This window comes from Rhododendron vialii, chromosome 4a, assembly GCF_030253575.1.
Source record: "Rhododendron vialii isolate Sample 1 chromosome 4a, ASM3025357v1".
NCBI lineage: Eukaryota > Viridiplantae > Streptophyta > Magnoliopsida > Ericales > Ericaceae > Rhododendron > Rhododendron vialii.
Window position 1 is genome coordinate 3,538,374 of NC_080560.1, and position 24,976 is coordinate 3,563,349.

General features: G+C 40.4%; 2 protein-coding genes and 1 non-coding gene across 3 annotated transcripts; 1 reads left to right on the plus strand and 2 right to left on the minus strand.

Annotated features, from left to right (window-relative positions):
* Positions 1 to 105, minus strand: LOC131325018 (small nucleolar RNA R71). The gene has a single exon (XR_009199585.1). It is a non-coding gene; the product is annotated as a small nucleolar RNA R71 (small nucleolar RNA).
* A 9,409-nt stretch (positions 106 to 9,514) lies between these two features.
* Positions 9,515 to 12,178, minus strand: LOC131322678 (uncharacterized). The gene has a single exon (XM_058354092.1). It carries the CDS (start codon positions 12,176 to 12,178, stop codon positions 9,515 to 9,517), a length of 2,664 nt encoding a protein of 887 aa, XP_058210075.1.
* Positions 12,179 to 14,401: 2,223 nt separating this feature from the next.
* On the plus strand, positions 14,402 to 23,591 carry LOC131323350 (vesicle-fusing ATPase-like). The gene is made up of 20 exons (XM_058355099.1): positions 14,402 to 14,666; positions 15,452 to 15,548; positions 15,640 to 15,721; positions 15,952 to 16,002; positions 16,403 to 16,573; positions 16,760 to 16,914; positions 17,020 to 17,128; positions 17,871 to 17,970; positions 18,044 to 18,099; positions 18,790 to 18,855; positions 18,971 to 19,053; positions 19,153 to 19,286; positions 19,825 to 20,035; positions 20,358 to 20,489; positions 20,565 to 20,625; positions 20,724 to 20,842; positions 20,942 to 21,029; positions 21,903 to 22,025; positions 22,559 to 22,624; positions 23,263 to 23,591. Exons 1-20 carry the CDS (start codon positions 14,504 to 14,506, stop codon positions 23,404 to 23,406), a joined length of 2,211 nt encoding a protein of 736 aa, XP_058211082.1. The 5' UTR covers positions 14,402 to 14,503; the 3' UTR covers positions 23,407 to 23,591.
* The last annotated feature ends 1,385 nt before the right edge of the window (positions 23,592 to 24,976 follow it).

The window sequence follows — 24,976 nt, forward strand, 5'->3', positions numbered from 1 at the left end:
AATTCGCCAAGAACTCACTAGTTTCTATCAAAAGGAAGGCGAACAATTTCACCAAGCATGGGAGAGGCTTAATGATATCATTAGGAGTTGTCCACACCACCAAGTTCCTAAATGGCAGTTAGTCCAATGTTTCTACGATGGACTATGCGAACAACACCGATATATGGTGGATGCCTCATGTGGAGGCACATTTATGCTTAAGAATGAGAATCAGGGGTGGGACTTGTTTGGGCAGTTAGCGGAGAATTCACGACATCGAGCCGCATCATCTCGCACAAATAGGACAACTTCTACCTCTTTAAAACATAGTGGTCTTTATGACGTGGGCCGCTCTGATGATCTTTCCTATAAGGTAGATGCAGTGACCCGCAAGTTTGACACTTTCTTATCTTTGGGTCATGGTCCTTCACATTCTTCACCTCCTGCTGCTGTTGCGGAGGTTTGTCAGTTGTGCTCCAGTCCGTGTCATCAAATAAATGAGTGCCACATGGCATCTCAATTTCCAGAATTTCTTCAAGAGCACGTGAACGCGGCCCAGGGGTTTGGTAGGCCAGCGAATGACCCCTATTCTCATACTTACAACCCCGGCTGGAAGAAGCATCCCAACTTTGGATGGCGACAGCCAGACCAAGGGCAACCATTTGCCCAACCTATGAGGCCTTCATTTCCTAATACTTCCAACACACAGGCCTATTGTCCACCACCTACACCATCCCAGTACTCACAACCTCCTGCTCCTCCTACGTCCTCCCAAAGGACACCAGCTTTTGAGGAGCAAATGTTGAAGGCCATGGCTGAAATGAGAGCCGATTGCCAACAAATGAAAGCTGACTCCCAATTGCTTTACTCCCACTCTCAATCCATTGCCAAGATGGAAACCCAAGTGGGTCAGCTAGCTAATGCTCTTAACCATCGAGATGAGGGTAGATTACCAGGTCAGCCAGTGGCCAACCCATGAGGGATGCACCATATTGACAATTCGCAAGGTCATGAACAAGCGAAATTAGTTGTCACCCTCAGAAATGGGAGAGATGTAGAGACCCGACCGGAGGAGGTCAAAGCGAAGGAGAAAGTGTCTCCACCTGTCGCGGAGAGGTCTAGGGTTGATAAAAGGTCTAAGGAGAAGGAGATCGATCCAGTGTCCATAGTTGTTCCAGGGTCATCTGAGACCCCATCTTATATTCCTAAGGCACCTTTCCCGATTTGCCTGAATGCACCTTCACCCTTTCGCAAGAAGGGAGTATCCACTGATAATATCATGGAGGTGTTCAAGCAAGTTAAGATGAACATCCTATTGCTTAATGCCATTGAGCAGATCCCTTCTTATGCCAAGTTCCTCAAGGACTTGTGCACTCACAAGCGGAAGGCTCGAGCTAAGTTTTTAGAGCCCATCCCTATTCCTCACCAAGTTAGCTCTGTTATTCAATCTAACACTGCCCCCAAGCTTGCTGATCCTGGTGTGCCCACAATCTCTTGTGTCATAGGCAATCACTTTATTAGTAGGGCACTCTTAGATTTAGGGGCCAGTGTCAATCTTTTACCGTACTCTGTGTATGAGGAGTTGGGGCTTGGTGAGTTGAAGCCCACATCGATTACTCTACAGTTGGCCGATCGTTCTGTGAAAGCCCCACGGGGCATGTTAGAGGATGTCCTCGTCAAGGTGAATAATTTCTACTTTCCTGTTGATTTCATTGTCCTTGACACAGAGCCAGTCCACCCCACAGCCCTTAAATCTCAAACGCTTGTCATCTTAGGTCGTCCTTTTCTAGCCACGGCCAATGCACAAATTTCTGTGAGGAGTGGAGTGATGGAGGTATCATTCGGCAATATGAAACTGAGTTTGAATATGTATTCGGCCGCTCGACAGCCTCACGAGGAGGAAGATTGCTTTGCAGTCGATGTCGTTCATGAGTTAGTAGAAGAGGCACTACCGTACATTTTGGTTGAGGATCCTCTTGAGACATGTCTTGCCCATTTTGGCAATGAGGAGTTTGATATTGACCAATCCATTGCTGAGGTCAATTCTTTGTTAGACCTCGCACCTTGTATGGCCAAACCTACCTGGCGAACTCCTTTCGAGCCTTTACCTACTTTGTCTAGCATTCCAGCTCTTCCCTCCATAGAAGCCCCACCGAAGCTTGAGTTGAAGCCTCTCCCGGCTTCTCTGAAGTATGTTTTTCTTGGCCACGATGACACCTTGCCCGTGATCATTGCCTCTGACCTTTCTTCTGAGCAAGACGGTCAATTACTTAAGGTGATTAAAAAGCACAAGGGTGCAATAGGGTGGTCAGTGGCCGACCTCAAGGGTATTGATCCCTCCGTTTGCATGCATCGCATTCATTACGAGGAAAATGCAAAACCATCAAGAGAGATGCAAAGGAGGTTGAACCCTAACATGAAGGAGGTTGTTATGAAGGAGGTGGTCAAATTGCTGGATGCGGGTATCATATACCCCATCTCTGATAGCAAGTGGGTGAGTCCCACTCAAGTAGTGCCCAAGAAGTCAGGCATTACTGTCGTTGAGAATGACAAGGGTGAGCTTGTGCCCACACGCATGACAACTGGTTGGCGTGTGTGTATTGATTATAGGAAGCTCAATTCCATGACTAGGAAAGATCATTTTCCACTTCCATTTATTGATCAAATCTTAGAGAGGTTGGCGGGCCAAAGCTATTATTGTTTTCTGGATGGTTATTCCGGATATAACCAAGTGGCCGTTGACCCAGCGGATCAAGAGAAGACTACCTTCACCTGTCCTTATGGTACTTATGCTTATCGGCGCATGCCTTTTGGCTTGTGCAATACACCTGCGACCTTTCAAAGGTGTATGATGGCTATCTTCTATGACATGGTGGAGGAATTTCTAGAAGTATTCATGGATGACTTCTCGGTCTTTGGGGCCTCCTTTGATTCATGTCTCCAAAATCTTGCAAAGGTGCTTAAACGGTGCGAGGAGACTAACCTGGTCCTAAGTTGGGAAAAGAGCCACTTTATGGTTCAGGAAGGGATTGTTTTGGGCCACGTAGTGTCCAAGAGGGGGATTGAAGTTGATAAGGCAAAAGTTGACTTAATTTCTCGACTTCCTCCCCCCTCATCAGTCAAGCAAATTCGCTCTTTCTTGGAACACGCTGGGTTCTATAGGCATTTTATTAAGGATTTTTCTAAAATCGCCAAGCCTTTGTGTGATCTTTTGGCTAAGGATGCCCCTTTCATTTTTGATGAGGCTTGTATGAGAGCTTTTGAGAAGCTCCGTGAGGCATTTTCCACAGCACCTATCATGCAATCTCCCAACTGGTCTCTACCCTTTGAAATTATGTGTGATGCATCCGACTACGTAGTCGGTACTGTTTTGGGCCAGCGGGTCGAAAAGGTCCCTCACGCCATTTTTTATGCGAGTAAGACCCTTTTCGGTGCGCAATTGAACTATACCACTAAGGAGAAGGAATTACTCGCTGTGGTCTTTTCCCTTGACAAGTTCCGGTCCTACCTCTTAGGTTCAAAGGTCGTAGCATACACTGATCATGCCGCTTTGCGGCATTTGCTTTCTAAGAAAGAGACTAAACCTAGGTTGATTAGGTGGATTCTGCTCCTCCAAGAGTTTGATGTGGAGATTCGAGACAAGAAAGGATCTGAAAATTCTGTAGCAGACCACTTATCAAGGATCGTAGTGGATGCCTCTAGTGATACCTTGCCCTTCAAGGACTCATTCCCCGATGAGCAGCTCTTTGAGGTGTCCCAAGTGCGACCCCCATGGTATGCACACATAGTCAACTACCTAGCCACAGGCGCGCTTCCCCCTCATTGGTCCAAGAGTGACAAGGACCGTTTCTTTGCGCAGGTTAGGCACTATTTTTGGGAGGATCCAGAACTCTTTAAGTTATGTTCGGACCAGGTGATTAGGAGGTGCGTTCCTGAGACTGAGTACCATAGCATTCTCACCTTCTGTCATTCACTTAAGTGCGGAAGGCATTTTAGTGGGAAGAAGACGGCGGCGAAGGTCTTACAAAGCAGTTTTTATTGGCCCACTCTGTTTAAGGATGCATAAGTGTTTTGCAAGGCATGCCTTAAGTGCCAGAAAACTGGCAATATTCCGCGCCGTGATATGATGCCATTGTCCTCCATCCTTGTTGTGGAGATGTTTGATGTTTGGGGGATAGACTTCATGGGTCCGTTTCCGTTTTCACATGGGAACGCGTATATTCTTGTGGCAGTGGATTACGTATCCAAGTGGGTGGAAGCGGTAGCCACCAAGACCAATGACCACAAAGTTGTGGTCAAGTTTCTTCAAAGTAATATTTTTACTCGTTTTGGCTATCCGCGGGCAATTATTAGTGATGAGGGCACCCATTTTCTCAATAAACACTTCGCCGCCCTGGTGCGAAAGTATTCTATCACTCATAAGGTGGCAACACCTTATCACCCTCAAACTAGTGGGCAGGTTGAAGTGTCAAATAGGGAGATTAAGCGCATACTTGAAAAGACGGTTAGGCCCGATCGAAAAGATTGGTCTTTAAGGCTCGATGATGCTTTATGGGCCTACCGTACAGCTTATAAGACCCCTATTGGCATGTCTCCTTACCGATTAGTTTTTGGTAAGGCATATCATTTGCCCGTTGAGTTAGAGCATAGAGCTATGTGGGCCATTAAGAAGTTTAACTTCGATATGGCCGCTGCCGGGTTAAATCGTAAGCTCCAACTTGCTGAATTGGAAGAGTTGCGCAATGAAGCGTATGAGAGTGCACGTATATATAAGGATAGAACTAAGGCATTTCATGATAAACACATTGTTAGAAAGTCCTTTGAAGTTGGTCAAAAAGTGTGGCTCTTTAATTCTAGACTTAAACTTTTCCCTGGTAAGTTGAGGTCACGGTGGGATGGACCATATGTTGTCATTCGTGTTTTCCCTCACGGAGCTGTAGAGATTAAGGATCCACGTGTTGGTAATGTTTTCAAGATCAATGGCCAATTGCTTAAACCTTACGTGGAAGGAATTGGTGATGGCGTGGTGGATGGTGCCACAGTGGAGGCCATTACTTTGATGGACCCAATTTATATAGATTAGTGCTTTCATTGGAAGCTAGGAGACTTAAAATCCATGAAGTTTGTGATATCTCCAATGTTTGCCGTGCTCGAACGGTTTCCAACGGTCTGGCATAGCCACCTTGTCAAAGCTACGTATGTAGTACTTAGGAGGTTGGGTCTGGCGGCAGGCGCGTAGTTAGCAGCGAGAAATCTGTCTGAACCATCCGACTTTAGTGTCCAGCTTGGCGGAGATTGCTTCATAAGCCGAGTGGTGGGTAAGGAATCTGGCAGCCCCAGAGGGAGTGACAGCCTATTAGATGATGGCACCACTTCTCAAGATATCGTTGAATCCTATGCATATTGCTCTTCCAACAAGTAAGGAACCAAAGTCTTTGACATAGGAGAAAAGTAGTACCCGTGTCTTTCGCGTGAAGAATGTGGATGAATTTTTATTTTATTTGTACTTCTTGCCTTTATTTATGTTCTTCAGTTGTTTTTCTTGTATATATTTTGTTATTTTGGAGGCTAACATTTTGTAGGTTGTTCGATCCAAGTTGGGGGGTCTCCCCCTCTTGCTATAATAGTCTGCTATGTTTCTCCTTTTCGATGTGATACATTTCCTCTCTTTTATTTTTATACTTTCAATGAGGGCATCGAATGGTTCAAGTTGGGGGGAGGGACTACTTCGCATTTTAAAAATCCAAAAAAATTAAAAATTTTGAAAAATTAAAAATAGTGGGACCCATTTGCATGCGGTTTGAACCAATTGTGATTATTTGTTGGAAAACTAAGTTGAGGTGTGTTGCCTACCGTAATGATATCTGTTTTTTGGCATGGTAGTTCTACTTGCTAGCTTGTCTTAAGAAGTTGATTATGGCACATTGGTTTAGTACTCTTTGCACTTCACGTATACTTGGGCTTTGATCACTAGTGAGTTGTGAATTGACTGTTCTTGATGGCTAGATTAGTGGAGACTTATGCCCTAGTGAGCTTTCGTGCCTTATCTTTTTGTTGGAGTGGTGTCAAGTAAACTCTTAGTTTGTCATGGAAAGAGTCAACTTATTGAGGTCTTATTATTCTTGATTGCTGAGTGTTGAAATTTGAACGCATAATACTATCTCTCGATTTTGGTTAGTCATGTGGATGTTACACCCCTGGGAGAGGATTATAGGCATTTTCTTGATGCTTGAGCCAGTTCGTTCCTTTGTGTTCACATTTATCCCTTGCGAGCCACTTTGAGCCTTGTATACTTAGCCTTTTCTTGGTTAGCTCCACCTTCCATATTGTGTTTGGAGAAAGGCAAAAGGTATAATTTTTGGATAGATTGAGAAATTTTGTGCTTGAATTGGTGATACCCCTTTAAAAAAAAAAAGAAGAAACACACAACACAAAAAAAAAAAAGAAAAGAAAAGAAAAAAAAGAATGAAAGGGGCACCAATATGTTTGAAAAGGAGGAATCATGCTTTATGGTTGGAAAATATTGAAAGGGTAGAAGGAAAGATAAGGTGGAGTTGAAAAAGTAAAAAATTGGGCTCACATTGTTAAATTAGCCCTAAGTTGTTTGCCTATTCTCGGACATGTGATATTTTACCCTAACCCTGAACTATTTTTCCTTACCCTGCATTACAACCGAAATTAAAGTCCTATTTGATCCTAGGGGTGATGGAAAGTGCATTGATGGATGAGAGAGAGAGTTCCAATGCTTGGTGTTCCATTCATGAGACCGTGTGTCCACCATATAAAGCGTTCTTTTCGTGTCATAGTGTGCGAGTGCTTTGCTTTCATTTGTATTACTTCTATCCGCACACTTGAGAGTTCATACTATGCACCTTGTTTCGAGTGTTTTTCTTTGCGAGTGCATGACTTGGTAAGAATTGAAGTCGAGACTCGGTCCGAAGAGAGTGGTTAGTCATTACATACTTGTGGTTGAAGCCCATATCACACACGCTAAGCCTAGGTGCCATGGTTTATTTCTTGACTTAATAGCGTTTGGAACTATTTGCGCCTTCTTATATCATTCTGGTAGTTGCATATTCTTTGCTTGATGAACCAATAAGTTGTATGACAGATTTTGGATTCCATGTGAAAGGATTCCTGTGTTTTATGGGTAATCACTGCTGAAAACCCTCACGAGACTTCACTCGTCCTACCAATGCCGCTTGGGGGTTTAAAAGAACTATCGGTCTTAATTTCTTTTCTTTAGTTGCATTTTGTTTTCTTTGCTCGAGACTAACAAAGTGTAAGTTGGGGGGTGTGATAGGCGTGTAAATGTTCACATAAGCGCCCCTTAATTTATCCTTGCCAAGTCCATTTATATTATTACTTGAAATTTTATGCTTTTACTTTTATGTTTTAGGTGTTTGGAGGCTTACCATTCTAATGGACTTTATTATTGCAAAATTGGGTCAACCGGTCATCTCCATTGGGGTGATATATGGCAGACCAGGCCAGCACGTGAAATTGGGCTTGCAATCATATGTAAGTTGGCTGGACTAAAAAAGAAAAGAAAAAGAATTCCACCGAAGCCAATTCTCGGCAACTAGGATGGCCCACAGCCTTAAGGAAAAAGAAAGAAAATAGGGTTGTCCCTTGGCAGCTTATAAAAAGGATCATCACCTACACTCAGAAGGGGATTTTTGGACGCATCAGTGGAGAAAAAGAAAGAAAGGCTGCCGCTTCGAAGAAAAAGCCGAGAATCCTTGCTACGTGAAAACCGTGTCACGGTTTCATGCTTATTGTCAGCCGAGCTTCAATGAGTTCCACCCCGATGTCCGGCTAAACTCGTTTCTAGAGTATAGATGAAACTTGATCTCTGAGTAATAATGTTTATATTTTGATTTAGTGTTTTATTATTCGAATCATGGTTGTATGATATAAGGATTTATTTGCGGTATTAATTTTCTCTATCAAATCTTGTGTATAATTTTCTAGATTTTTATGCACGTTCATGCAACAGTTCTTAATTGTTCTGTGATAGCTGGGTAAGATGGGTTATGCTCCGTAAGACGCGTCGTGCTATTAGACGAACCGTGCCATAGAGACGGATCGTACTAGTAAGATGGTTCGTGCTAGGCGGCGATACCCCATGCTATTCGGTGATTCATAGAAATCTTTTGGCAATACCATGAGGGCCCGCGAACCCTAACGATATCTGGATTGATTCGAATAATAGACCTTTATCATCGTATAGAGATTGTTACAATGGGTCGAGTGGATTCGAAACCCTAGATCTTTTCTCTCATAAACTCTCACTTTTTATTGCTTATTTTTTTTTCAGCTTTAAATATTTTAGAAATCAACAATCAAATCTTCTTTCGAATTAAGTTAGAAATCAATTAGAACAATTGCAATTCAGCCTTCGTAATCCCTGAGGACGATACTCGGAGTACTTACCGCTATCTTTTAGATAGTAGTAATTATTCTGTTTTATTAATTATTTTTTATACGGAAACGACACAATCACCTTGTCATTTCTTTTTACAATCCTTCCATTAGTTACGCGTTTCTTTGTTTATTAACGCATTAATTTGAACTTTTGCAGTTTGGTATCGCAGCTCTGCCAAATGCCAATTTTATGTTGGTTTTTCTTAATTAATCAAGGAAATGAATCAAATGATTATGTTCTTTTGCTAACAATTCTTTGGCTTTATATTTTAATCTTCCATTATTCACGTTTCAAGATTGCTTAATACATTGTATTTATCTTTTCGATTCCTTCCTCAAAGCAGTCATAGTGGCATTCCCTTTTATTTGTTCTGTCAATAGATCACAAATCTCTTAGCGAAAAAACTGATAAAACAGAGATGGTTTACTTTGCATCAATCAACCTATGATTACAGAGAGATTATTCAAGGGCCACCTAGCTCCACATGGTGCGTCAGGCTCCTGTTCTATCACACATTGTTGTAGCGTTTATACATTTTGTTTTGGCCTCACCAAAACGTAGGGTGAAAAGGAGCCTCGAGCACCACAAGAAGGTGCCTCAAATGCACTGGATCATTTTCATGATTACATGCGAAATTGATGTGCACTATATGCAACCAGAACAAAAAATACACTTCAAAATAAGATCACCTTTTTACAGGGAAAAACGTGATAAGCATACGAGCACTCCGGATCCCCTAAGGGATCCCGGATGGAGGCTTTGGTGCGGGACTCGGCTCTCAGCCGTTGGATTGTGTTTTGAATGGTCGGGATCCGCAGATAGTTTGTTCGCGCGAACAAACTATCCGCGGATCCCGACGCGCGAACAAACTATCTGCGGATCCCGACCATTCAAAATAGAATCCAACGGCTAAGGAAAGAAGTCCGCACCATAGCCCAATCCGGAATCCCTGATTGGATCCGGACTAAGCATACGAGAAAGAGAGTGAAACTCTTTTCTAGTTCAAGGTACATAGACAAACTTAGGACGACATTACACGCTTAAAAGGTACTGAAAACATGCATAGTGAAACTAAGAGACATTTAGAACCTTATATAATGTGGTAATCTACTGCTCACTGCTTGTTACCGGCACCTTCTCGTACATTTCAACCTCCCTAAATCTCCGCCCAAGGATACACCGCCCGCCAAATCGCTGCTGCAAGTAAATGAAAATCGCAAACAGAACACCCCCGCAAGAAATAACTACGTCCCAAGTGAGGGAGTAGAAATCCACGTAAGGATTTGCGTAAAAGTATGCCCCATCAAATTGGACTCGAGCAAAGTTGTGAGCCCGGTAGAGATCGTACACATGAGGTAGCAACCGAACGCAAGTGGTTCCAATGTAAAATGGATGAGAAAGAGCATTTTCCTTTGAGATATGGAAAATGTTGAGGAGGATTTGAGGGAGAAGGAAACCGTCGAGGACCAAACCACCATAAGATATTAAATTCCTCGTATTTAGAAACAAAGCAAAAAGTAACCCCAATATGTAAATTGTTGAAGAAACCAGCATTGCCTTCTTTTCAGCAACCCATATGCCCTTCTGGTTTTCGTCGCCCAAACGTGCTGAAAACGCCAGTTGGAGAAGCCGGAGATGCAACAAGAAAGCCACCATTGTAACTGCTCTCACAACCACCTCGTTCACTTCGAGCCACCTTTGACTCCCAAGCGATACATTATTTCGCTTGCGATTTCCTAGAAACAAAGCTTCAAAGTTTAGCACAAGAGTAACCATATGCCCTAAAGTGAGGATCACAAGCATGAAAAGGGACGCAAAAGGAAGCACTTGAGGGTTCCTTTTCACGTAAAAAATTTGCAGCCCCACAAACACACAAGCGAGCGTGTAGGAGATCAAAACCATCACGATCTCCAAATCCAACCGCTGAACAGATCTTTTGGCTTCCTCTCTGTAGAAAACCCATCCAGTCATTTCCAAGTGCTTGAAATAAAGATGGTCAGTTTCCTCCCTCGTGCTTTCGATGCTTCCCCTAATTTTCCCTTCTTCTTTTGCATTTACCAGCGGGAATTGGAATTTCAAAAGAAGCTCACAGTCCATTGATTCACCTGTTGATAGCTTTCTACAGCCTACCATACATACCCTTCCTGTTTCCTCATCATACAACCCTTCAGCAGAAATGCCAAGTGTACTATTGAAAATTACCGATGTAGCTGAAGAAGTCTGATATGGCAAAATCGCATAGGTAATATTCAATGGGCCGTGATGTGTACTCGTTTCCTCAACCGCAATCGTGCCATTCATTGACATACGGGTAGAAAATGGGTTCACCTTCAGCACGTAATTTTGATCACCGAAAAAGCTAGGCGTTGCTTTACTCCAAGACCAAGAATGATTCCCCGTAGAATCTTCAACCAACATGTCAAATGCCAAGTCGTCAGAATTCCACTTTGGATATCTGTTGCTTTTCTTAATAACCGGCTCGTTGAAAGGACACAACTTTCTTACTTTTTCGGTTACCGTGTACTCATATCTCAAACCAGGAACCACAGCCATGCTATTGTCGTGACTTCTAAACGTAATTCTATTGAAGTATCCAGACTCGTTAACAGTTTTGTTAGTCCAAATCTGGCCCAAAACACTTGTTCTGTTCCTGATTGTCCAGAAAGCAGGGTACCACAAGCTCAACCTAATCGAACAATCACCAACCCGGGCACTGTCCAACGAGTCGGTAGAGTTCAAAAACCGGCAAGCAACTACGCATAGTTGATTCTTCTTTTCATCCCACGATCCCTCTCCAACGAGCGCTGTATTGGGATCAGGAGCTAGGTATTGGTAACCTGATCCAAATTTGATCACATATTGCACCTTGTGTTCCTCCTCAGAACACTGAAAGGCATTCAACGTCATTTGACTGGGCAACTTATCGTTATCATCCTTACCAAGAGGAGTACAATTTTTTAAAGAACTGCACTCATTCAAATACTCCAAGTTAAAAACATCGTTTTGCCCACTGTTCATTGTGTAACATAAAAATCCTGGTTGTAAACCAAGTGATTGATTTTTGGGAATATCAATCCCACCGCGACAATCGCTATCAAATTTCCCAGAAACCAATGAATACTGATAGTTACTCGATGAATACGGATAGTAACTCGATGAACCAAACTCCAAAAGTAAAACAGGATCGAAATAATTCGGATCATTCAGAGAAGCCAAACTCTCCAATTTCCCAGTTATTAAACTATTGAAGATAGTCAAATTCATAGGATAGTTAAGCTTAAGGACTGCATCAAGATTGATCAAATTACCTCCGTTCGAGTACCAAGAAGCCGAGCCTACCATACATAGCTTCCCAGAGTACTGTGACCAAAACCCATCAAACGCAAATTCTAATGAGTTTCTCCTTGTATGATTGCCATGGTAATAAAAGCCCGATGATCGGAAGATTAAGGACGCTTCGATCTTGTAAACACCGGACGTTTTGGTTTCGAAGATGTTCTCGGTAGGAAGAAACCTGAAGTATATTTTGGATTGGGATTCGGAGGAGTTGTTGATGTTGTTAAGGATTCTGTCGCCGCCGGTGTATTTAACGAGGACTGGCATGAGATATGGGAATGTGGTGGTGGAGGGAGTGGTTGGGGTTGACTCGGGGACCATCGAAGCGCAGTGGTGGGAGTAAGAGATGGAGGTCGAAGAAGAGACTGAAGTTGCAGAGAAGAGAGTGCAAAGAGAGAGAAACATAAAGGAGAGAGAAGAAGGATTCATTGCCATGATCACAATTTTGCTCCACAACAAGGAGGAGGAGGAAGAAAGAAATATGAGTGCTTGCTTATTGTGGGGGGGGGGGGGTTGTGTGTGTGGAGACTTGACTTGGTGACGATACGAATATAAATGTCGGCATCATGATGTACATATATCAACTTGTATATGAGAAAAACTTTTTTACGGTGGATCCGTGATTATATTTTACGAACGGATGACTGAGATTGCGCGGAATCGTAAAGTTTCTCTCAAGTACTCCGTATTATATAGCTATCTAGACTTTCTAAAAGATCCCTCACGAAAACTGGATCAACAATTCATAAGCAAATTCAAGGAGGCAACCGTAAATATGGAATTAATGGAGGATAAATTTGTTTTGTTAGTTGGATATGGTGCTCTTTTCTTTTATCAAGTTTCTTTACAAATCCTTCATCGAGACATATAGCCGAAAGGAAACCAAACGTACGCTTACGGATGATCCAAGGTTCACCAACCATACAATATCGTCTCAAGAGTGTCTAAGAAAAATCACGTAGCGTGAATAATACGGAAACTCTTGTAAAAACTGTGGACGAGTTATAGATGCTATGGCGTCAACGAAGACTTGGAAATTTCCCACTAGAATTGGGAAGTTTCCCTCTAAACTGCACAGTCTCAAGGTCTACTGTCATAGGATGTAATGGCGCCAACGAAGACTTGGAAATTTTCCACTAGGACTTGGAAAAATTTACATCGAGACTAATAAGTCTCAAGAAACGGCCAAGAAAGTAAATGGAAATGCAAACGAAAAGGTAATTTGATTGAATTCAGTTCAATGAAGTTGCCTTCATCAAATTTCCCACTAGGACTTGAAATAGCACGCATTTAACACGAAGAAAAGAATGCGTACCGTTCTCCCAAAAACTTACCTTCTCCTGTTAAGTTTAAGTTTGCATGTGCCTGTTAATAAATTAAGATAAACCATTTTTATACACTACTTTCTTATACTCATATCCTAAAATTTGTCTCCTTTGTGACGTGCAAGGTGCAAAAAATATTTCTCCCACTTAATTAACATAGACGAATATAAAGTTCTACTATGTTAAGATATTACATTTTTACCTTGTAAAATATTAATCACAATCTCTCATTTATTTTTCTATCTCTGCTTGTGTACGCAATTCGTAAAATGAAATAGTCGAGTATTTTTTGTTTCCATGCCTCAAATATTATCGATGAAGGCAATTTTTTGGGAGAACGGTACGCGTTCTTTTCTTCGTGTTAGATGCGTGCTATTCCAAGTCCTAGCGGAAAATTTCCAAGTCTTCAGCCTTGTTTGGATCAAGATTTGGAAAAAAAAAAATTCAACTCAAAAAAACACTCATTATCCCTACTTTCAATCATCACTCTCCACTCATTACCTATATCTCTAATCATTATTCTCATTTTTTCTCTCTGTATTTCTCCACTCATTAATCTTACTTCTAATCATTACTCTCATCACAAAAAAAAATTTAAAAATTTCTCAAAAAACTTATCCAAACACAGCAGTTCGTTCGCGCATTGATACTCTCTGACAGTAAACCTTGAGACTCTGTAGTCTAGACTCTAGTGGGAAATTTCCCAAGTCCAAGTGGGAAATTTCCAAGTCTTCGTTGACGCCATTATATTCTATCTCCATCACATATGTCTAAACCGTGAGTGCTTATTGCAGATAAAACTCATTAGTAGTAATATTATCAAAAATTCTAAATGGAATTTCTTAGTCAGTTTCTTTTGTTATTTTTGCCCCAAAAAAAGTGCTGCCTATGGATAAGGTTCGATTCATGTAAGCACTCATCTCTCCCCCCAAGCTCCCTAGGATAGAGTAGGATAGAATAGATTATGATTAACAAATGACAAAAAAAATAAAAAAATTCCTCAAGCTACCTTGCCCAACTTTCGCAACCGAAAAAGTCATAAGCTACGACATAGCATCTAATAACTCTTCCACAGGTTTTACAAGAGTTCCGTATTATTTACACTACGTGATTTTTCTACGACACTCTTAAGGCATTATTGTATGGTTTGAGAAGTACAATACATGACACTCAAAGCATGAAAATATCCATAAAAAAAATAAACGGTCGTGATTCTCTGTAAATCTGAACTGTTCGTTTCTTTTATGGATATGTTCATAGTCCACAATCAGCTGATGATGCATAATGTTATGTGGGACCCTAAACCGTTAAATGAACCCCAAAGCCTTCTCTCTCTTCATTCCTTCGAACCAAAGCAAACGAAAACAACCAACCCTCTCTCTCTCTCTCTCTCTCTCTCTCTCTCTCTCCGCGATACACAGCAAGTTCAGCAACAATGGGGTTTGGCGCTGCAACAACGATGATCGTCACCAACACCCCCGGTAAAGATCTCGCTTACACGAACTTGGCCTATTGTTCCCACTCGGATCTCCGCTCCTTCTTAGTCGCTGGATCCCACCTCGCCTTCGCTCAAATCGACGCCTTTGTCTTGTCTTTATCATATCCTTTTTGTATTTGTTGATTACTTACGCGTTTCGTTGTTTATCTACGCATAAATTTTTAAACTTTTGTAGTTTGGTATAAACCAGCATTGCCAATTTTGATGCTTTTTTTTAGCTTTTTCGAATGCATTGTTGGAATGTCATGTTGTTCTATTGGCCATTTTGTTGTTAGTGTTCACGCAATCTTACGCGCACCTCGTTTAATCCAGGAGGACCGACCGTCCACTGGCGGGGTCAATTAGCTGGCTGTTAGTTCGTGTTTGGTTGTTTGGAACATCGAGGAGACAAAAAGAAGGCCAGTTTAAAATTTAAATTCGAAAAATTCTGGCCAATTAGTTGTTAGTTTTCGTGTGCCAGCTTACACGCTCCTCAACTAATCGTGGAGGACATCCACTAGTGGGGGCCAATTAGTTAGTTTTTGTGTCAGCTTACGTTCACCTTGGCTAATCATGGAGGACATCCACTAGTGGTGGCCGCCAATTAGTTGTTAGTTTGTTAGTGTTTGGTTTCTTGAAATGTCTAAGAATTGTAATGAAGTTCTAGCTTTTTCGGCATTGTTGTTGATATCATGACCCTTGATTCATGTACATTGTTTTCAAGGAATTGATGGGCTCTGACATTTGTTTAGGGCTCCCAGCATGACACTCTGGTAGGTGTGTCTGTGCTTCCTAGCATTGTGCAAATGTAATCGTAAGATGTTTGGAATGTGAGAGCTTTTCGACGTTCTTGTTAGCATGCTCATTGAATGTATTGTAGTCCCTTGTTGCCTTGACTGGAACTTACCGCCCATGAAAGCATACCTAATGACCAGATAGCCCTCAATGCCATCCAACGTCGCCATGCAAAAGTTTCTACTGGGGACACAATATTTGTGAGCAGGTTTGTTATCTATATTCACAAAGACTTCCTGATTGCTTATACTTTGTCTTCAGCAATTTTTCTTGTGGTTTATGGTGATAATGTTTGCAAGGTTTATTCCGCCTGATGAATTCGACCTAGCATTGCTTACCCTTGAATTGGAGTTTGTAAAGAAAGGCACAAAAGATGAGCAGGTACATGGTTTTCCGTTCTTGGGTTTAATATTGACACAGTATCCCTTGCATTTTTTAGTTGCTGTCTCATAGGCTAGCAGTTAGCAGAACATATTGCTGTATGTTGCTTTGATAGTTGAAATCATTTTGCCTTTGGCTGCTTGGGTTATACTTGGGGATTCACGGCTGCCTCGTGTCATGATTTTTGTGCAATTGCCTTTGAGAAGTAAATTATTACGTCTGTTTGGCAGGTTGATGCAGTTCTTTTAGCGCAGCAGATTCGAAAGAGATTTATCAACCAGGTAAGAGCTGCACGTTCTTTTCCTTGCTCATTTTCCCCGACGTATCAACAGTCTTGCTGTTATTGTTGGTGTGAGTTGGTATGGTTAAGGTAATTCCACCTTCTTTTCATGCTTTTCTGGAAGTTGGTGTCTTGTCTGCTCTTAGAACAGAGGACCAACAAGTTTATTTTGGTTCTTGTTAGTTCTTTATCTTCCATGGGAACTTGAAATACAACCACTTACTAGTGTCATTTATATTCTTACGTGGTATGCTTAATTTTGGTAAACAGCATGATTTGGCCGAAAATTTCAATGTAGATGAAGTTGGCTACTATGATTGGTCAATGTGCGTAGTCTGTTTAAGTGGTACGCTGGCTTAGTAAAGTTTTGGAAATTGGATTTGAAGTTTCATAACATGCAGGTTATGACAGCAGGACAGAGGGTAACATTTGAGTATCATGGCAATGGTTATATTTTCACTGTTAATCAAGCTGTTGTGGAGGGCCAAGAAAAACCAGACAGTATTGAAAGAGGGATTATTACAACAGAGACATACATTGTATTTGAAGTATCAAAATCCAGTGGAATAAAGGTAATAATATGTTCATCATCGTTGCGCTATGTTTTGATTCCCATTTAATGGTTGGGTTTAGTTTTTAATTCCATGCTTTATGGGAAGTATGTACATGGTGAAGCTTGTATGCTTGGCTACATTCTCTCCATTTATCTTAGTTAGACTGATGTGTTGGCTCACTATATTCAACTGACTCTTTTGCAGATTGTCAACCAGCGCGAAGCTGCTAGCAGCAACATCTTCAGGCAGAAAGAGTTTAATCTTCAGTCACTTGGTATTGGTGGTTTAAGTGCAGAGTTTGCAGATATATTTCGAAGAGCTTTTGCCTCTAGGGTTTTTCCTCCACATGTGACCAATAAGTAATTTTCTTTTCATGCGTACGTTCACCTTTGTCCTGTCTGGTTTTGGAATCTATTGTATTGGTTTTGTTATTGACTCTGATGCGGGAAAAAAATATGTTTCAGATTGGGCATCAAGCATGTCAAGGGAATGCTGCTTTACGGACCCCCTGGTACTGGGAAGACTCTAATGGCTCGGCAGATTGGAAAAATTCTAAATGGCAAGGAACCAAAGGTATACAAATGATGAGGCTTTCATCGGGGTTTTAATCCATGTTCATCAAGAGTTATCACTGTGAGCTTTATTTGAACTTTGATCTGTTGAGTAGTCTTCTTGTTATTTGGAAACTTGTTGAGAATACAAGTCTGCATCTTACTGTTTCGGCGCATTTTAGCCAAAATGTTGAACTTTAAAAGGCCTTGTTCAACTGCTTGCACTTTAAATATGACATGAATTGTGGAGCTTTTTTCCGGTACAGTTTGATAGTTTTAGCCTTAGGAGCATGGATCCTTTGTCATCTTTTAAACTTTTTGTGTTTGATTTTGATACTACAAATTGTTTAAATGTGCAGCCCCAATACCTAAGCAGGACTGCACACTCTCTATCTAAATAAACAGAATGTCTAGGAATCAGCCAACACTAGCGTTTTGGTATTTGTGACTTGTATTGTGTTAAAAATCATTTAAGGCATAAGATTGAACACGGTTTGGCACTTAACTGTTATATGTATGATCTCCTGTTAATATTCTTTAATTAGGATTGTGAAAATCCTCTAATTTGCACCCTGTGCATGGGAGAATGTCTGACGCATCCCTGCTTGTGGATGCTAGATATGTGTTGTTCTTGTTTCCAAGGTTGATTAAACATTCTTGAAGTAGGTTCATAATCAACTTGCTACCACTATGCTGTGGTTTCTAGTACAATACTAGATCACTTATCTTTTCTGTATTCTAATTAACATGATTGTGTACTCTAGGTTGTCAATGGGCCTGAAGTACTGAGCAAATTTGTTGGTGAAACTGAGAAGAATGTTAGAGATTTATTTGCTGATGCTGAACAAGACCAGAGAACTCAAGGTAAAAGGCTTATGCAAAAGTTACTCCAAGCATTCCCTCTGGTGTCTAATGCTTTCATAATTCTGCTTTTCAGGGGATCAAAGTGACTTACATGTTATCATATTTGATGAAATTGATGCAATTTGTAAGGTAGGAACTGTTGCTGCTAAAACTTGAAATTCCTAACGACTTCTGGAACTTGGGGATGGGGGAGCATAAGCTATTATAATAAGCTGTGTTGCTAGTTATATACATGTGGTTCTATGATGAATGAACCCGTTGTTTTGTTATTTCTTCTTTTGCCTTTGGGTTGAGGCAGAGATACTTGTTATGGGGCATGTTAGACTATTGCTTTATCATGATAATAAATGTTGATTAGTGATTTGAAGGGTTGAGCATCAGATTGAGTACTTTAAGGGGCAATTTACATTCACAAATATGCTTCTCAAGCTATAATTATGTAGTCCGGGAAGCTACAATATTGAGAACTGCCATTCATACTATTCACAATTTAGTCAACCTACTTTGTAGCCTTGGGCGCGCACTCGCACACACACACACAAAAGAACCTGGTTTTTTATCTTTTCATTGCTCAATCTGCAAATTAGATCCCTACAGTTTTTTTGTCCAAAGGCTTTTTGATTTGGGGCAGAGTTTATTGTATATAATTGATTAATGCTTTGGAAAGCCTGGTCTTTTACTTGTCAATCTGTTGTTGTTATCAATGTTGACATTAATCCTTTGTTGTTAGCCAATTTGTTTTGGCATTTCGTTATTACTAGTAATGGCCCCCTTTTTTGTGTGTGTTTGTGAAATTTACCATTTGGTTTGCTCTTGCAGTCAAGAGGTTCAACTAGAGACGGTACTGGAGTTCATGATAGCATTGTTAACCAACTCCTAACAAAGGTTGGTTTAACAGTTTTCAACTTGTTTGTAGAATAAGTAGGAATGTTTCACACTCTGGTATAGTGCACCATGGTTGGATTTCCCAGGAAATGATTGAAAACCGCTTGCCATTTAGATTGATGGTGTTGAGTCGCTGAACAATGTTTTGCTGATTGGGATGACCAACAGGAAAGATTTACTAGATGAAGCACTTTTGAGGTTACTTCTACACCCCATGCCTCTCCTGGCTTGTGATGAATAAATCTGTATACAATTTGCCTGTATAAGATTGCTAATTGTTTGAGGTTCGTTATTTAGGCCTGGACGTTTGGAAGTCCAAGTGGAGATCAGTCTGCCTGATGAGAATGGCCGTGTACAAATTCTTCAAATTCATACAAATAAAATGAAAGAGAATTCTTTTCTTGCTCCAGATGTGAACTTGCAAGAGCTGGGTATGTGAGTTATGCATTTTCTTTTCTACTTGTGCCAGTCTTTTCTTCGACTAGCATAATGCCATATCCAAGTATTGTTGGGTATGATGTTACTTCTTTGAAGACCTATTTACAAGTTTCTGTGGTTGGAAGTTTGCATTGGATACATTCTATTGGTAGTGGAGTCATGGAAGATTTTAGAGAAGTAACTGATTTAGCTGGAATCTTGTGTAGTGGTGGCGTAATGGAAAACTTTAGAGAGCTAAGTGATTTATGTTAGTGTTTCTTGTTCTCTTGGGACTATGTGAACGCAACCACTACAAGAAGTCTAGTTTAAATGAGTTTCAGAGTACGGATTTAATGCGGTATTAACATCGTGAAAATTTATTGGAGTACAGTTTTGTATTCCCTTGGAATTTATTAAATCATTTACCCTTTGTTTTGTGCATTCATCAAGTGTGGTTCTGCATGTTTTTTGCTAAATGCAGAGATGGAGTATTGACTTAGGTTTTCACCATTTGAAAAACAATTGCTGACAATTAAATTTTCGTAAATGCAGCTGCTCAGACAAAAAATTACAGTGGGGCAGAGCTTGAAGGTGTTGCAAAGAGTGCGGTATCATTTGCTTTAAACCGCCAATTAAGCATGGATGATCTAACTAAACCAGTGGATGAGGAGAGTATCAAAGTCACAATGGAGGACTTTCTAAATGCCATCAATGAAGTTAGACCTGCATTTGGAGCTTCGACGAATGACCTAGAACGATGCAGGTAGGACAAGGTTATTATGTCAACTTTTTTGTCAGTAGCATTGTCCTTGATTTGTTAAGTGGCTTGCAGAGCTTGGGCGCAACTTACTCAGATGCCCGTGCTATTTTGTTACCAATTTGTAGAGGTTTTTTCCCCATTAGAGTGGTATACGAGCGGAATGCATTTCATGGAAAACATGGGTCTAGTAAATGCTTTGATTATGCCTATGCGTAATTTGGATTTCCTAATAGATAGCTGAAGCAAGTTTTCATTTTTGAAGCTACTTAATTTTCTTGTTCTGAGACTACGTTTTTCACCTTTCACCACTGAACAAGTTTTGCAGACTTAATGGCATGGTGGACTGTGGAGCGCGACACGAGCACATATACAAAAGAACTATGCTACTGGCTGAGCAAGTAAGAGTGAGCAAAGGAAGCCCCCTTGTTACTTGTCTTCTAGAAGGTCCAAGTGGCTGGTGAGTGCCTTGGTAATTTCTTCCTTTCATCAGCAAATAATGATCATTTTTCTTAAACTGATTTGTTTTGGACAGTGGCAAGACTGCAACAGCAGCTACTGTCGGCATTGATAGTGATTTTCCCTACGTCAAGATAGTACGTAATCCCCATAACTCTCTCTCTCTCTCTCTCTCTCTCTCTCTCTCTCTCTCTCTCTCTCTCTCTCTCTCTAAATTCTTTTCTATTGGTCATAGATATCTGCTGAAACAATGATTGGGCTTAGTGAAAGCACCAAATGTGCTCAGATTGTCAAGGTATTTGAGGATGCTTATAGGTCACCATTAAGCATTATCATCCTCGATGATATTGAGAGGTAGCTCATGCTTGTCCCCAGTTCATACTTCGATAACTCGATCATATGTCCACCCTTTCATTTCGTCGTAATTAGTTTATTCTTCATTACCTAGTGCAGGCTACTGGAGTATGTTGCAATTGGACCTCGGTTTTCTAATTTGATCTCTCAAACATTGTTGGTCCTACTCAAAAGGCTTCCTCCCAAGGTTTGCTTTGATGCAGCTTCTGTATGGGGCCTATAGGCTGAGTTGTTTAGTTGCAATTTTTTTCCTTGTTGAATGTGTTTGGTTGCTTGATTCACTACCATGATCGTAACATGATAGATATCAACTCCTTCTGAGTGCTTGAAATTTCATCATAGTGAAGTTGGCTTACCTTTGGTTTCTGAGTGCTTGTTGAACTTACCTTTGGTTGCTTGATTCATTACCATCATGTGATGTGGTAGATCTATCATTTGAATAGGGATGTTCTTTTCTTCCCTCAACATGCTTTTTGACGACTGGAAGCTGAAATGGATATGCTGGGCAGTTTGGTACCGAGATATGGGGCAGGTTTAGAGATATTACGCTCAGTATGAGAGATTTGTGTTGACATTTTCATTTACCAAGATAATTTATTCAAAGAATCAGTAGGTGATGCAAAACCATAAGTTGATGAAACCTAAGTGCAAACACTATTAGAAAAGGAGGATTTTCCTCATTCTTTGAAAGTACAGCCTAGAGATGGACCAGTTTCATTGCAGTTCTAAAAGGCAACTAAATATACCATACAGCTTTCCCAAACAACCATTGAAGTCTCATGCCTATATCTCTCTGTTCACGTTAAATCTGACTTCTTATGATCTCTTAATCTACTCCAACAAAAAATCTTCGTTTATTGAAGACTATTTCCTCCTGTTGATAAATAATAGTTCAATCACTCACAGGGTCACATTTTTGTGCTGAACCAGTAAGTTGGGTTACCGTTAGTATGCCTTAAGGTCATTCAAGCAGTATCCGCATTTCATGTATTCATTTTTGTTTTCGGTGGTAAAGTTACCATATCGTGTCTAATCTAATATCTCTCAGTAAAATTTCCAGGGGAAAAATGTTCTTGTGATTGGTACTACCAGTGAGGTGGCTTTCTTGGATTCAGTTGGCATTTGCGATGCATTTTCCATCACCTACCATGTTCCGAAACTACAGGCAGAAGATTCTAGAAAGGTAATAATAACTTCATTCTCAACATACAAAAACCTTCAAGAAGAAACACAATAATGGCTGATAAAATTGCCCTCTTGATGGCATATGATCTTTATCTCAACTTCCCTGGCTCTCTTAAGTATCATTGACCACTTCTTGAGGTGCTTGAAGTAGAAGACTTCTTCATATTACAAGATCTTCTCTAGCTTTCCTTTCGCTGTGCCTCTAGGAGAAGGGTGCCTTTTTTAAGTGTCCTGCATATGTCTGCATGTTAAAGAGCTTTTTTCAGCAATGTGTGCTTAGAGGTAGTCATGATAGAGTAGATAATTATGTTTTCTGTAGGAGGAAAACAATGGTAATCTAGTATTGTTGGGCAGCTTCTCTGGGATCAGGGGATACATTCAAATTCTGCATACCTTTTTTCGTATTATTTGTTCTCTTGTTGGTGTGATATGACTTAAATATGTCAATCTGATGAATTTTTTTGAACATTGTATGGACAACTTGTACTCATTTTATTTCAGCATAATTATATTTGTGTTCTTCACCAACAGGTGCTACAACAGCTTAATGTCTTCTCTGAGGACGATATGGATGCTGCTGCTGAGGCATTGAATGATGTAAGCTTCTCTCTCTCTCTCTCTCTCTCTCTCTCTCTCTCTGTGTGGACAGAGTCAGGATTTACTCGGTCGGAAGGGAGGCTGAAATTTAAAACCTTAAATCCCATGTGTTGACATGATTACATGACTTTTTTGGGTTTTTGTTACATATTTTGAAATTCAAGCATGAAATTTAAATTAAAACTTTCAAATTAAAATCACTCACCTGGCGAAAGCAGAATGGTAGGAAATGAATATGCATTGCCGATTTCTTTCTCACGGTTGAAACTATTTTGTGTAAAACCATCAGTCTCCTTCAAACTTTTCATAAGTTTCAAAATTATATGTTTGAGTCTCAAATGAAGAGTGTAAAATAATGAAAATACAAATAAGCTTTGCTTACGGTGCAAAATTATTTACTTTCATAAATGGTGTCTAATTTATATTTTGCACATTATTACTATTTATTTAGATGTACATTTTAGCAAAGTAGGAGTGGGCCGAGTGGCCCGGACCTCCCCACCCCCGAAGGTCTCTCTCTCTCTCTCTCTCTCAGTAGGACCCTGCCTACATATCTGCGACTAGGTTTGGTAAACAAGGGGACTGATGATTTGAATTCTTACTTACTCTTGATTGTTTGACGTCGGTGCTATATATAGATGCCAATTAAGAAGCTATACATGGTGATTGAAATGGCTGCACAAGGAGAACAAGGCGGCGGAGCAGCAGCGGTTTACTCGGGTAGTGAGAAGATCAGAATTTCTCATTTCTTTGATTGCCTTCAGGATATAGTTCGGTTTTAGCGTGAATGCACGCTTCTCACGACGTCTCCTCAATTTTAGTTATGAACCGCAGTTTTGTATATTTGCTTTATGGATATAGTTTTGTTTTCGTTTCTCCTCCATTGATCTCCACTGTAGAGTTTGCCCAAGTTCTGGATTGCATTGGGTATGTTTTCCACGTTTTCTTTTGGAACAGATTATATTATCGACCAAACAAACGCACAAGAGGATGGCCTTTGAACATAATCAAACCAGTACAAAACCGACGCTACACTGCCTACTGAACCAAACAAGATACGAACAACTGAAGAACAACAGAACCCAGAAAGAACGAACAACAAGAAGACTTTACAAAGATGAGGAAATGTAGAAAAGTGAGAAAAACACTCAAAGGATATATACCCCATTCCATTCCCAAAGCCACATTTTCCGTAGTTCCAGGGACATTTCTCCAAGAGCATACACATGCTCGAACCTCCTCCACGATCTCTTATTCGCCAAAGAATTCGAATTTATTCCAATCTGCTTGAAAATTTTGCAATTCCGCTATCTCCATAAGAAGCATATTTTCCAAGTTGTTGAGATTAATTTTTAGAGTTTACTCTCTCTCTCTCTCTCTCTCTCTCTCTCTGTGTGTGTGTGTGTGTGTTGGGTGTTGCATCTCTCTGTGTGAGATGCTACATACACTACATAGTTACACTACATTTTATGTGAAGGTCATTTCAAGTTTCAAAAAAATCCAGAAAAATATTCATAAATTCTAAAATATTATTTTATAGGGCTTTGTAAAAAATTAGCTTCAACAGATATTGGTAAGTATTATTTCTGGATTCATAGTGCCAAAATTGCACAATTAAACAATTTCACCCCTATGAATCCAAAAATAGTACTTACCGACATTCATTGGAGCTAATTTTTTATAAGACCTCATAAAACAATATTTTAAAATTTATCGGTATTTTTTTAGATTTTTTTGAGACTCAAAATAAGTTCTACATAAAATGTAGTATAATTATGTAGTGTAAAAAGGTAGTGTACCTATCTTTAGTGGTGTTTAAATTGATTTGCAAACCGGGGGAGCGAGCGAGTGTAACTAATTACTACTGCTTTACCCTTTCCTTTTGCAACCCAGTGATACAGAAATTAATTAGAGTAACTAATTGGTGGGCTAGCTAGGATTTTTTTTACCATACTGAAATTACTTATGGTTATTAATATGGTCCATATTTTTTCTTTTTTTCCTTTTTTTGCCAATCGGTATGAGAGATTATTACATCATATATGAAGTGCAAAGTACAAATAACGGAACACTATATCCATTGTGTGAGAGTCCACGAGAACCAAACCCAACAACTAAATCAAAGCCCAAGCCCAACTCAACTACAAACCCCATTAAGGGAAGAAATAACCCCAACAAATACAAAGTAAAGAACACCCAAACGCAGAGGGAAGACTCAACCTCCTGACCTCCTAATGAGATGCAACCATGCATGCATGAATCCTAGCCAACTGAGTTAGCCCCATATTTTTTCTTTTGAAGAGGGACAAACATTGGTATCAACCGACGTACCAAATCAATTGGTGTTGACAT

Coding starts and splice junctions, on each gene's coding strand:
- LOC131322678 (XM_058354092.1), bottom strand. CDS start 12,178: ATGGCAATGAATCCTTCTTCTCTCTCCTTTATGTTTCTCTCTCTTTGC.
- LOC131323350 (XM_058355099.1), top strand. CDS start 14,504: ATGGGGTTTGGCGCTGCAACAACGATGATCGTCACCAACACCCCCGGT. Junction 16,574..16,759: donor CAAAATCCAGTGGAATAAAG/GTAATAATATGT, acceptor ACTCTTTTGCAG/ATTGTCAACCAGCGCGAAGC. Junction 19,287..19,824: donor TGTGAACTTGCAAGAGCTGG/GTATGTGAGTTA, acceptor TCGTAAATGCAG/CTGCTCAGACAAAAAATTAC.